This window comes from Sorghum bicolor, chromosome 9, assembly GCF_000003195.3.
Source record: "Sorghum bicolor cultivar BTx623 chromosome 9, Sorghum_bicolor_NCBIv3, whole genome shotgun sequence".
NCBI classification, from domain to species: domain Eukaryota; kingdom Viridiplantae; phylum Streptophyta; class Magnoliopsida; order Poales; family Poaceae; genus Sorghum; species Sorghum bicolor.
Window position 1 is genome coordinate 59,301,596 of NC_012878.2, and position 13,192 is coordinate 59,314,787.

Sequence of the window (13,192 nt, forward strand, 5' to 3'; positions counted from 1 at the left end):
AAACACAGAATACACATTTGGCGACAAATTGAATTCCGCACATACATACTACTCCAGTTCAATTCAACAGCACACAACTTGCAAACCTTATACTCCCTCTGTCCCCAAAAGCTGCAATTTCTAGAATTGTCTTAAGTCAAACTTTTAAAACTTTAACCAAATTTATAGAAAAAAACGCTAAGATTTATAGTACCAAATTAATACCATTAGATTTATCATAGAATATATTTTCATAAGATACTCATTTTATATCATAGATATCGATACTCTTTTCTATAAAGTTAGTCAAAGTTAAAAAAGTTTAACTGGTACGGATTCTAGGAGTTGAAGCTTTCAGGGACGGAGGGAGTATATCAATTCTATTCAAGAAGCATGCAAGTACATTTGCAGCGTGTAATTAGGACCCTAGTGTATATATATATATATATATATATATATATATATATATATATATATATATATATATATATATATATATATATATATATATATATATATATATATATATATATATATATATATATATATATATATATATATATATATATATATATATATATATATATATATCTGCCTTGAGCTCCGATCCGGGGACATACATTTATTTTACCTTCCTAAAGAATTGTCTTTTTGGCACAGTATCTATACTTGATACAAAAAGTTACAAGTAAATGTGTACCCACTTCACTGTGAAGGAAATACTGAAATGTCATCCCTTGGATCTCTTCATTTTCACAATGAAGTCATTGTCATCGTCGCTGTAATCAACTCTTCTCTTTGCCTTGGAATCCATAGTGCTTGGTTTCTTCGAACTTTCAGGTTTATCTTTCCTCACTGCAGAAGACTTGATTGGGGTACCCATTCTTACTTGCTGCTGTCGCTTTTGCTTCCTTTCGTATGCTTTCTTTGCTCTCTCTGGAGACAACAAACCATGCTCCATCAACCTGTTCATATGTAGTTTTTTTTTTTTAATGTGAGGCCATTAACAAAATGTAAAGTACTATATATGGATAGAGCGAAGAAGGAATGATAGGCCCATTATATGATTGTACATGCAGCCACCAAACACATGGAATTAAGGATGAATGCAAAGGGATGGAGCAAAGATAGGAGAAACAAGCAAAGTTAATGACATTTGTAAATGGTAATGGCACATTGTCAAGAGTCAATGTATAGTAATGCCAAGTAATTTTTCTCCTCCTCCTCCTCCTAGTAGTTTGCAGGTATTGGAACTCATCAGACACAGTGTATGGTACTGACGGAGCTCAAACACTGCCTACTTTGAATGTTAGCATGTCAGTTCAATTCAAGAAAGGTATTTCTTTGCAGGGTAATAAGAATTTACTAAATACTGCGTAGAACAACACTGCATAGGTGGCTGCAGGTGCAGGAGGACGCAGATCATCCATCGCGCCTGAGAGCTGAGATTGTGTGTGGGAGGGGACCAGGGGAGAAACGAGAAAGCGTATGAATACCAGAATTCAGCCATCTCACTGGAGGGGATCTGCTTGGACAATGACTCGTAGAAAATCCTGAGAGGCTCCCTCTCCTCCGGAGGATCGAACTTCTGGCCGGGCAAGGAGTAGACCTTCTTGTCGGCCTTCCCTCTGCCCTTCCCTCTGCCTCTGCTGCTGGTGGTGGTTCCACGCTTGGTAGCTGCTGCTGCCGCCGCTGGGGAAGAGGAGGAGAATTTCCCTTTGGCCTGCATCAGCATGGGACAGTCAGTACACGCTCCGATTTAGAGCTTGGTTGAGAATCGAGCAGTCTAATTAGCGACTAAATTGCCATATTATGAGGAGGAGACTACGGGATCTGATCTGGTTTGGTTTGATTCAGACACGGGCACAGGGAGGAAGGGAGGGAAGTCGTACCTCGAATTTGGCAGATCCGGATGCGGACTTGCCCTTGGCCAGCGTGGAAGACGAAGACGTCATCGCCGGCCGGGGAGGAGGAGGGGATGCCTGCCAGGCGTGGCCGCGTGGGTTTCCGACGGCAGCAGAGCAAACCAAACTAGCAGAGAAGAGAAGAGCAGAGCAGCCAACCAGCACAGCACTCACTCCCTCCACGTGACCTGAGGAGTGCTGCTGGTCCGATTGGAATGAGAAAAAACAACAAAAGAATTAATTAATACAAATTCATGCCCATGGATTTGCTTCGACTATTACCGGTTTGCAATTTGAAAATTTCAATGGGCAAATTTTGCACAGAGAAACCATCTTTTTTTTTTGTCTTTGCCACAAAACATCATAAAACTTGGGTATTTTTTTAACATGTAAGATGTTCACCTCAATAGTCCACTACCACTTGCAATTAAAGTTCACTAGCATAAGTAATTATGAGATCATATCAGCGAGACACATCATTCGCTAACATATATTTAGTTGTCCGCGTCATCGTGACATACATTAGTTCAAAATAGTTAATCTCTTCTTAAAAATGTATGAATAGTTAAATTTCAATCCAAATCAGCAACGCGCGGGGTGTTCTTCTGGTATGCCATGCATAAGACACTCAAATCCATTATTATATTTTAGTTTAATGGTTAAACAGTGACGAATATGCTCTTGCCCCATTTGCCTTATCTTTTCCCTTCCTGTACATAGCTTGTGCAGCCCGCCTCAATTGTTCGCTCACACGGAAAAAGGACCGGAGGCCACGGCGGCACGACACATTCTCTCCACCGTCGGCTGCGCTCGCAGTTGTCGGCAGCTACACCCTTTCACGACGGTGGCAGCCCGTGACAACAGTTGCTTTGGATCAACTCCAAGGAAACATATATATATATGCCTTGTCATGTTCTAGTGTGAATGTGTGATATTGGGATTTTATAGTTAGTTAAATAGCCAAATCTTGCTAGAATATGTTATTTTGTGAGACAGGACCTACTACTTTCTTTTGAACCTGTCATGTTCATAGATTTGCTGAAATATTGCTAAAATGTGTATGTTATGGTGATCAATGTTATGTCGTTGGAACCTTGAATCGAGGGACAATGGTATTTTTATTCAAATATTATGTTTACTTTTGTAGTGATATGTAGCAACGCCATTTCTTTTTAGTGTTTCATGGCAAAAAAAAGCCACGTTTTTCAATGCCCCCTCGCAAATTTTGTCATTTCTATAAGAGTGTTGATCTCCTATAGTAATTATGCATCCCTCCTTGATTGTCACATATTTTTTAAGATCTGGTTGCCCAACACTATATTAATAAGCGAGGAGCGCACCCAACTACAGCATACTACTACAGTTGGTTTAGAAATAAGGACTAATTACTCTCTAAATTATTCACAAGGAAGAGTGGTCTTAGGACCCTTCCTCCTGCATGCCCGCAAGGAGGCTTTGTCTTTGATCCTGGCAACCACCTACATCACCATATTAATGGTGTTATTGAATACCGTGGTGAATCTTTGCTTCCAAATGCACCAATAAGGTTAGGATTCCCAAACTCATGCCATTTTGCTTCCCCCATCTATCATCAATAGGAACCAATCTTCGACATCCACATCCTCAACCCATTGAAAATGGTGCAGATTACGACTATTTCTCCACATAGCAATATGCTCTAGATGGCACAGGAGATGGGGCATTTGACAAAGATGTACATGGCAGTCACCAGGTTTCTAATGCAAAGCTCATAAAAGCACTTTTTTCCTATTTGCATAATTGTAGGTGTGTTGTTGTTCACAATTGGTCTTGTAGTACCAACCAAAGAAAGAACTTGCATTTTTAGGAGCTCAACCCTTCCAAATTAGTTTAGGGGAAATTAAAGACAATATTGCCGTTGAACTAGATATTATACGCTGAACTAGCAGTACAATGGCTAGAGCTATCCAACGCCCAGTGAATTTGGTCTTCCTTTGATGTGTTCAGATTTAGTCCCATGGACTTCAAGAGATCCCATAACCTGAAAAATTCTGCAAGAAGGTCATTGTTCACGTTACATGCAATATCCTTGATCCAAGCGCCATGCTAAACCGCTTCATGGATGGTGCTATTTTTTCTTTTGCTATGTCCATACAACAGTGGAAACAAGACCGATAGAGGATGGCCATTGGCCTTTGTTGCGGATTATGACCATTGTGGCTGCTGCAAAGAGGGCGACATCAACATTGTCAACCGACAATGTCATTCTAGACTAATACTTGGTCTAGATGCTAAACACATCTGCACTTTGTTCTCTTCAATTCAATATTCAAATTCATAATCGAGACTTCACTACATCTCGTCAGATTAGAATGCTTACGCTTGCAACCGTCAAAACTCAAAACTGCTTTGCTCTATCTATTTTATGTTTCTATTCATGCAGCAGCCAACAAGGTACATAATGAAGATTGCAATATAGTATGTGGCATATGTTGACGGTTGATAACGTCAACTTTATTTAGAAATTTAAACCCAAAGGAAAACACAAATACACACTAGTATAGGGTTTAAACTGATAATTTCCACGAGTTTTGCATGTTCTGTGTTTTCAGGGATTATTTCAGAAAGAGCTGAAAAGAGAGATTTAAGTGCCAATTAACCACGAAACTTATCCACGACAGAAGGATGACACTAGAGGGATCAGGAAGACTCCAGAAGACTCCCGGAGCAACGGGACCGGCAGAGACCACCAGGTGGGGCCGGCGGGCCCCACCCTGGCGCCGCCTGGCCCCCTGTGGCTAGGGTTTGGCCTCCCCTTCTGGAAGCTTCCTCCAGCGCCTCTCTTGACGCATCTCGGCCCTTGGTTAAGTCGATTTAATCCTACGGCGCACGTGTACTCCACCAGGCTATAAATAGAGGGGCAGACCCCCCTCTCAGAGGACACACCACAGATTCAATTCATTCCTCCTGCTTCATTTGTCAAGAGTAGTCAGAAGTTAGGGTTTGCAGAGATTAGAAGTAGACCTCTAGTTCTTCAAGTTCTTAGTATAGGCATCTAGCGAGGTTCAAGTAGAGATCGGGCGCTCCGTTCGGGATTCTAGATCTGTCTTCTAGAAATTGGTAATATTATCTTGTATTTCATTATGACTTTACTCTACTTTAATATATTGCTATTTATTCATTTCTTAGTTTATTCTAGTTGCATATTCGATATAGATGTGGTTTATGATGATCATCGTTATATGATCGTAAAGTGCCTGATTCAGTACTCGAGTGAGTCAGGTGGTGCACATTATGTAGACGTGGTGTCTAGATATATTGTGTGCCTACGGAGGTACCCTGATGTGTCGGGTCGTGTGGTAGTCCACGTAGGTGACAGCTGCGTTGGTTCCTCTGTAGTCCACCCCCCGTACGTAGGACTAGCCGAGCGCGGTCATGAAGGAGGTGACAGTTGCGTCTTAAAATCCTCATTAGTTGATGCTTCTTATAATGTTTTCTGAGTTTATCACACTATAGATGAAAATATGTAGCATGACGTAGGACTGTAGACTTTATATTAGTAATTACATAGGTTTCTTTTATTTTATTTGAATATCAAGATTGTCTTGCTACATTAGTGAGTGTTTATTTTCTATCTCTGGAATACCATTTACTTCATTACTCAGTTATCATTTATCATATTTTGTTATTGATTAGTTATCGCTAAAGCATTAGTACTATTGGCTATGATAGATTTACATAATTATAATTTCTTCAGTTCATACAAGATTACCTAAGCCTAATGAATAGAATGATGCTTTATCCTTTTGGCATAAAATAAATCAACGATACTCGGAATACTTCCTGGGTGAAATGCTACAACGGGAGAATTATCTGTGCGCTAGCAAATATATTCTATTTAGAGTTATTGCTTGTAGATTATTTTTTTATCCCATATTAGGGATGACAAATTAATATGAAGTGAGGTTAAAAATACCAACAACATACTTTGCTTGTGGCTTTGTTTTAATTGAGGACTATTTTCGTTGCTTCAAGCAACTAGAAGATATTTCCTAACTACTAGCAGTATAGACTTTGGTGGAAAATTACTCTCCACCAACTTTTTTATTTAGTTATCTAAATATAGCCTTCTTCTAATACGAATTTCTCGCTAGCCAATGAGAGAAAACAAGAATAACGATCTAAAGTGCACACAACATATAGAACACTATTGAAGAGTGGAAAGATAAAAAATGATATTTATGCAAATATCTGTTCAAATGATGCTTTAGAAAGTAATCTTTGATTTTTTGTAAGTTCATCTATGACGACATGTCATCCTCTTGGTGATGTGTTAGCTAACTCATCAAAAGAAAGCATAGCTCAATGCCCTCAATAAATTAGCATCAGGTGCTGACAGTCAAAATGTGATTGAGAGAATAGAAGATGAAACTAAAACCACATGCAACAAAAAGGTCAAACTCAGACTGAATTGAGATAAGTTAGCAAAAGCCAGAGAAAATTGGTCTAGGCTAGTTTGTGGTCTTCCTAGCTGAAGACATGTAAAACTAGTTCAGGTTGGTTTCTCGCCTAGCTAAAACCGAGCCAGGCCAATTTCTTCTAGAAACATGTTGAGCACTGTTAAACTGGCCTAGGTTGGTTTTCGTGCCAACATGAACCGATTTGGGATGTCCAAAGACAATTCATGATTTTCTACTTGGAAACTACTCCGGTTTCATGGGAAACTTGAAGATTACATGTGGATATGTTTTCAACTAGGATAAGATCATCTCTCTCTATTTCTATGAGTGGATCACAGTCGATTAAAAGCCACAGGACAAGTTATTTTCTAATAAGCTCGATGTGGTCTATTTGGCGAATGAGTTCATGTATTGTGATGTCATTTCTAATATTCCTTGGTGTTGTAATAATGTTGCTCATGAGCTAGTTCAATCTAGATTGAGAAGGAACCCAAGTCATTCATGTGTCCGGTTTCACCCCTTTGGAACTTTGTAATCTCTCTTGTGGATCATGATATCATTGATCCCATGGTTAAATGAGTGAATGAACTTTTTTGCTTGAAAATCATCTACTATACTTGTTATCTTCTCTCCTCTACATTTCCAACTTGTTATTGTTGTTCGTTCTTTGTTGTCGTTGCCGATGATTATTGGTCCAATGATGCCAAAACTCAAAGCGGTTAGGCCAGGTAGGGTAGCCCATAGCCAATGTATGCCTTGACAACAACGTGTATTAAGTATCGCACTCATCGCTGGAGACGTAAGGTAAAGTGTTCATGTGCGAACATGTTATGCGGTGAGCCGACCTAAAAGTCAGCTAAGCTATTTTTTGGCCCATCTTAATTTGGGAGGCTGACCACTAAAATCATAACCCGCTAATACAATACTAACCTTGAACCGCTAAAATCTTAATAAAAAACTAACCCTAACCTAACCCTAGCATGCTATAAAAGTAATTCTAACCGAAACCTAAACTAAAAATAAACTAAGCATGGCATACACTAACGCAAAGTAGATCTGTCTATTTACACTAATCGATCCATCTACACAATATTCTAACTAACTGTAAATCCTAAATTACTAACAAACTAGATATATCTAACTACAAATCCTACTGTTGAAAAAAGAAAAAAAAAAGAAAAACCTTACCTTCATAGGCACCGACGTCAGTAGTGGAGGTAGGAGCGGTGGCAGGGAGGCGGGATCTCCCTCTGTTACTCATGGAAAAGGAGGTGGCACCGAAAAAAGCGAGATACAGAGGCGCGAGAGAGAGTATGCGTGAGGAAGAAGGTCTCTAGATATTTTAGAGCCTGTCGGCTCTTGTCGCAACTAAATTTGCAATTAATTTTAGATAACAACCAGATTTGTATCAAAAATATTATTTAAAAAAACCCTCTAGCAGCGATCTGGAAATGCTTCCACTAAAAATGCCAGTACCTTGTTTCTATGCTATTATCCTCACTTTTGTTGAATGTTTAACACTTGTAAAATTGGATTGGGTTGGTACTTATATTTTCTAGAATTTGTCTTGTTGTCCTCCTTTGTGTCTAAAAAGAAGAAACCAAGGATGAGTGGGAGAATGCGTGTGCATTAAGGATGGGGATGGCCCTCCATATACATACCCGCAGCTATTCTCTAGTGTAATTAATGAACTACATAGTCAATTTTTTTCCTTATTTTTTTTTAATTTAGTTTACTTAATTACACTAAAGAAGAACCGTGGGTACGTTTGGAGCACCGTCCCCATCCTTAGTGTGCATACAGCAAGTCAACTAGTATGAGGTACACGCGTAGTGCGGAAAGACGCCTGGTGCGTTTCTCCTTTCCCCTTCTCTCTTCTTCCCCCATCGGATAGATCTCGCCGCCGCCAACCCGCTGCTCGCTAGCCCCTTCCCTCTCGGCTCCGGCGTCTTCGCCACACCGGGTAGGGAAAGGAGCCCCTCTCCCTCTCCCTCCTGTAAATCCGCTAGGAGTCCCGCGGTGGGTTCTCCCCTGGTGGCCGTCTTCGCCGTTGCCGTCGTCGTCGCTGCTGCTGCAGCTCCCTTCGCCGCCGGCGAAGCTCCCATCAAGGTATGTCTAAATAAAATAAATCTGCTCCCCCGTAGCTCGCCTTCTTGTTCTTCCACCTCCACCCTGCCTTCCTCGCGTCGCCTCCCAGATCTGCGCTCCCCCGTCCTGTATCCACCTTTTCTCCTCCCAGATCCGTGCTCCCCCAACCCGTATCCGCCTCTTCTCGCCTCCGCCTCCACCTCTTCCTGGCAGCCATCACTCTTGCACCAGACAGCTCTTTTGGCGGTGTTTCCGCGACGTTTTCGCCCCCACCTAGGGCCCGACTTGGAGCTTCATCCTCTACCCCCGGCGACGACATCAACCTCAACTTCGGTCGCTCGGCGCATGCTTTCTCACCGGCTCCGTCGCCCCACCTTCAACCGACGCTTGGCGTGGCCTTCCATCTGGGTGTATATGCCTTCGGCGCCTCTACGACCCTCCGCCGGCGAATTCGTCGTCGTCAAAGTCTCCGATGTAGCTGCTGTTCTTATCCGGTCTTTGGACCTAGTTGTAATTCGATTTTCCTTCGAGGACCTATCTGTAATATGGCTGCTTAATATATAATATATGCGGTTGTTAAAAAAAAACTAGTATGATGGTGTTGATAGCAGTGCAGACTTTGCCATGCCAAAAGTCACGTAGCAGGTGAAGATGACGCCGTTCTTGTGCTTGTGCTCCCAGTAGATAGTACTCCTATATAAGTACAGGTCAGGAATGAGACGACGAGGGGCGCACACACCCCGCTGCTGCAACTGCCCTGCCATTTTGCCATGCTCTGCTGTCTGCTCGAGGCCTCTCTTCCTCTGGTGTGCACTGGAGCAGCCAGAAGGCGCGGCCATACTCCACGTCTCACACTCCATTTCCATGGCAGCGCCGTCTCAGCTCCTCCCCCGATCGCAGATATATAGATACTACTAGATGCTGAGCAAAACATCCGAGACACCGAGAGTCAAAAATCTTTGGGTTGGGGTCGTCCAGGGCCATGGCGCTGCCGGTGCCGGGCCAGCAGCTCGCTCTCCTCGCGGTCCTCTTCTCTGCGGCCGCCGTGGCCGCAGCGCAGCCGACCACCGACGAGCTGTCTGCATCTCCGGCGGCGGATAACAACAGCGCACCGGCGGGCGTGGGCATCAAGGTGTCCTTCCGCCCCCGAGTGGCCATCGTGGTGGGCATCTTCACCATGATCTTCTCCCTCACCTTCATCCTCCTCATGTACGCCAAGTTCTGCCACCCCTCCTCGTCTCCCTCGCCCGCTGCCTCGGCGCTGGTGGGAGGCGGAGAGACAGGCGGTAACAATGGCGCCGCCGCCGCAGCAGCAGCAGTCGGAGTCCCCAAGCAGGTGATCGAGTCGCTGCCCTTCTTCCGGTTCGCCACCCTGCGCGGGGCGCGTCAGGGGATGGAGTGCTCCGTCTGCCTCGCCCGCTTCGACGACGCCGATCTCCTCCGCCTCCTGCCGCGCTGCCACCACGCCTTCCACCTCGACTGCGTCGACCGCTGGCTCCAGTCCAGCGCCAGCTGCCCGCTGTGCCGGACCAGCGTCGACGCCGACGACGCCACACTCGGGCTCAAGTACCCATCCAGCGCGCGCATCGTCTTCGGTGGCGACGCGCTGTCCTCTGGCCGCTTCGACGACGCTGCTGCTGCTGCTGCTGCTGGGACAGCAGGGAGCGGACGCGACCTCCTCGACATCTTCGTGGAGCGCGTGCCCGGGCCGGACACGAAGCCTCAGCAGCAGCAGCAGCAGCAGGTTGGTGATGTTGATGATGAGGAGGAGGCGATATCATCATCGGTGGCGCTGCCGCCGGGGCAGGAGCTGGACAGGCACAAGCACCGCATCATCGTGTCCGACGTGGTGTTCAAGAGCCGGTGGAGCGAGCTCAACTCCGCCGACCTCATCGCGCTCGACATGGAGATGCTGCGCTCCATGTCCAGCTCCAGCGGCCGCTTCGTGTTCCCGCCGGATTCCCCTTATTGCCCGGAGTACAGCAACGAGGCCCAGCAGGCCCCCAACAACAAAGAGATAGCAGCAGAAGAAGAAGAAGAAGAAGACGAGGACGGTGTCGTGCCGACGACGTCGAGGAAGCGGCTGCTGAAGCCTGTCGTCGTGGTGGACGCCCGGCTAGGAGGCGGGTGCAGCAGCGGCTCCGCCGTGTCAGCGTCCGCGGCGAGGATGATATCCTCCGGGGTGCGCTCCATGTCGGAGATCGTGAGCCTGCCACGGCTGCGCGCCGCGGCGAGGGAGCGGCTGTCGGAGGAGGAGAATCGCAATCGGCGGTGGCTGCCGATCGCACGGCGGACGGCGCGGTGGTTCGCTGGGCGCGCCAGCAGGGGGCAGCAGCAGGAGGAGGAGGAGGAGGAGGAGCACCGAGCTGTCCACGTCGTGGCGGCGGAGCATGATGATGTGTGATGGCCGGTGAGTAGAATAGGATAGAGAATCGAATGGAATGGAATGGAATGGAATGCATTGAATTTGGGATGGGTGAAAAGTGTAAACAAACAAACAGTCAAGATCATCGATTGATCATCAATCAGTAGTCCTTATAGTAATATATAAAATGATCAAAGACAAGTCAAAATTGAATTATGGAGGGACGGATGAGCGGCCGGGTCAGCCAACAACTGCAGGGGCAATGCGATCATTCATGCAGCAGCAGCAGGCAGGCCGGCCTTGTTTACATGCATTAGCAGAGGTGGTTTGGTTTGTATAATCTCCATCAGCCAAATAATGCAAGGTGACGACGAACATGCCTTCTCAACATGCATGTAAACAACACCATAGAATATACGTGCTAGAGTTGCATTATGCAATGTAATGCGCATATATGACGATGTACCCGACCCCTCTCCAGTTCCTAAGTTAATCAGAGTTGATGATAAGTAGTAATACATGTGCCTGGCTGCTAGCACACCATATATAAGAAACAAAAAGGAATAATACAATTGTGTGCGTTCATGTTCCAACCTTAGCTCCCTTTATTATATTACTGATGATTCCCTTCCCATTCGATCCGTTCGTTCATATGTATGTATATAAATAATTGTCTGGCAAGGATCAGTACTCCCTCTGTTTCAAGGATCATTTTAGGATCCAAAATTTATCCAACAAAATTTGTCATTGTAGCTTTGACAGTCAGTGAGGTTAGCATATATTGAGGCCTTGTTTAGTTCCAAAAAATTTTGAAAATCGACATTGTAGCACTTTTGTTTGTATTTGACAAATATTGTCTAATTATGGATTAACTAGCTAGGCTCAAAAGATTCGTCTCGTCAATTCCGATCAAACTGTGTAATTAGTTTTTATTTTTATCTATATTTAATACTCCATGCATACGTCTAAAGATTCGATGTGACGGGGAATCTGAAAAATTTTGCAAAATTTTTTGGAAACTAAACAAGGCCTGAATGCAGAAATTCTAGTCTTAATGGCTCATGCTCCTACACACGACGCAACTTTTAGATTTGTTTTGAGATATGCGCGAGCTTTGACAGTCTACTAGTCCGTATATAGTTCTCTACTTCGTTTTTTTTCCTCGTTCATTTGTGCCCCTACCTCGACGCCGGTGACTCCCAGGAGATGCCATGCATCGCTCTCACCCACTGCCCCGCCACGGCATGGTAGGGTCTCGGTGGCCACAAAGCTTTAGTGAGACCCTATCGATGACCATGGACATCCAAGTTAGGCTTTGTTTAGTTCCGAAAATTTTTGAGAAATCGATACTGTAGCACTTTTGTTTGTATTTGACAAATATTGTTCAATTATAGACTAACTAGGCTTAAAAGATTCGTCTCGTCAATTTCGACCAAACTGTGCAATTAGTTTTTATTTTCGTCTATATTTTAATACTCCATGCATGCGTCTAAAGAATCGATGTGACGGAGAATGTAAAAAATTTTGTAAAATTTTCTGAGAACTAAACAAGGCCTTAGTGGCTAAAGCAGAAATAAAAATGTACAGTGAGCTCTAAAGTAACAATAACTCAACAACTGCTCCGTGGACTCTACATATGGCTACTCCATCTCAGCTCCTATATATAGGAGGCCTTGTGGATATGTTCGATATATATCTATCCCATATTGACATCAATAGATGCTAAGAGCAGTTCCAATAACTTGGCTAAACTTAATAGCCAAATTTTATTGTTTAACCATTTTATAAAATAGAAAACTTCTTAAAAAAAGAAGAAGTTCACAACAGTCTTGCTATTTTACAAAATCAGATAGCCAGTGTCAGTGGTTGGCTATATATAGCCATCGAAAATCAAGGAACAGCTAAGCCTGTTGGAGTTGCTCCAATACCGCTTACTACAAGTAGTAGCTAAGGCCTTGTTCAGTTTGCAAAAAACATGGTTTTTGGCTACTGTAGCACTTTCGTTTTTATTTGACAAACATTGTCCAATCACAGAGCAAATAGGCTCAAAAGATTCATCTCACAAATTACAGGTAAACTGTGCAATTAGTTTTTATTTTCGTCTATATTTAATGCTCTATGCATACGATTAAAGATTCGATGTGACATGGAATCTTGAAAATATTTGCGAACTAAACAAGGCCTAAAGCTATTTCGATGGTATGGTTGTTGTTAAATAGGAGTACAAACAAAAATATATTATATTAACATGGGCACTTTGGGGAGGACGACAGTCGTCGTATGATAGGCAGACACGTCACCAAAAAATATACAGTAATTCTAACCTTACCCTGCAATCAGACAAAACCCCAATGCAAGCTTCTGTCGTGTTTATTTAGTCCGCATCGTCTGGATTATGATCATCTATCTATCATACG

The 13,192-nt window shown here is 43.8% G+C and overlaps 2 protein-coding genes across 2 annotated transcripts; one reads left to right on the top strand and one right to left on the bottom strand.

Moving 5' to 3' along the window:
- On the bottom strand, positions 576–2,094 carry LOC8066571. Its single transcript, XM_002441601.2, has 3 exons — positions 1,872–2,094; positions 1,476–1,702; positions 576–944 (listed from the first exon to the last, which is right to left on the bottom strand). Exons 1-3 carry the CDS (start codon positions 1,932–1,934, stop codon positions 710–712), a joined length of 525 nt encoding a protein of 174 aa, XP_002441646.1. The 5' UTR covers positions 1,935–2,094; the 3' UTR covers positions 576–709.
- Positions 9,143–10,976, top strand: LOC8065344 (putative RING-H2 finger protein ATL12). Its single transcript, XM_002440340.2, has one exon. The coding sequence runs from the start codon at positions 9,393–9,395 to the stop codon at positions 10,812–10,814; it is 1,422 nt and encodes a 473-aa protein (XP_002440385.1). The 5' UTR covers positions 9,143–9,392; the 3' UTR covers positions 10,815–10,976.

Coding starts and splice junctions, on each gene's coding strand:
- LOC8066571 (XM_002441601.2), bottom strand. CDS start 1,934: ATGACGTCTTCGTCTTCCACGCTGGCCAAGGGCAAGTCCGCATCCGGA. Junction 1,703..1,871: donor CCGGATCTGCCAAATTCGAG/GTACGACTTCCC, acceptor ATGCTGATGCAG/GCCAAAGGGAAATTCTCCTC. Junction 945..1,475: donor AGTGAGATGGCTGAATTCTG/GTATTCATACGC, acceptor ACATATGAACAG/GTTGATGGAGCATGGTTTGT.
- LOC8065344 (XM_002440340.2), top strand. CDS start 9,393: ATGGCGCTGCCGGTGCCGGGCCAGCAGCTCGCTCTCCTCGCGGTCCTC.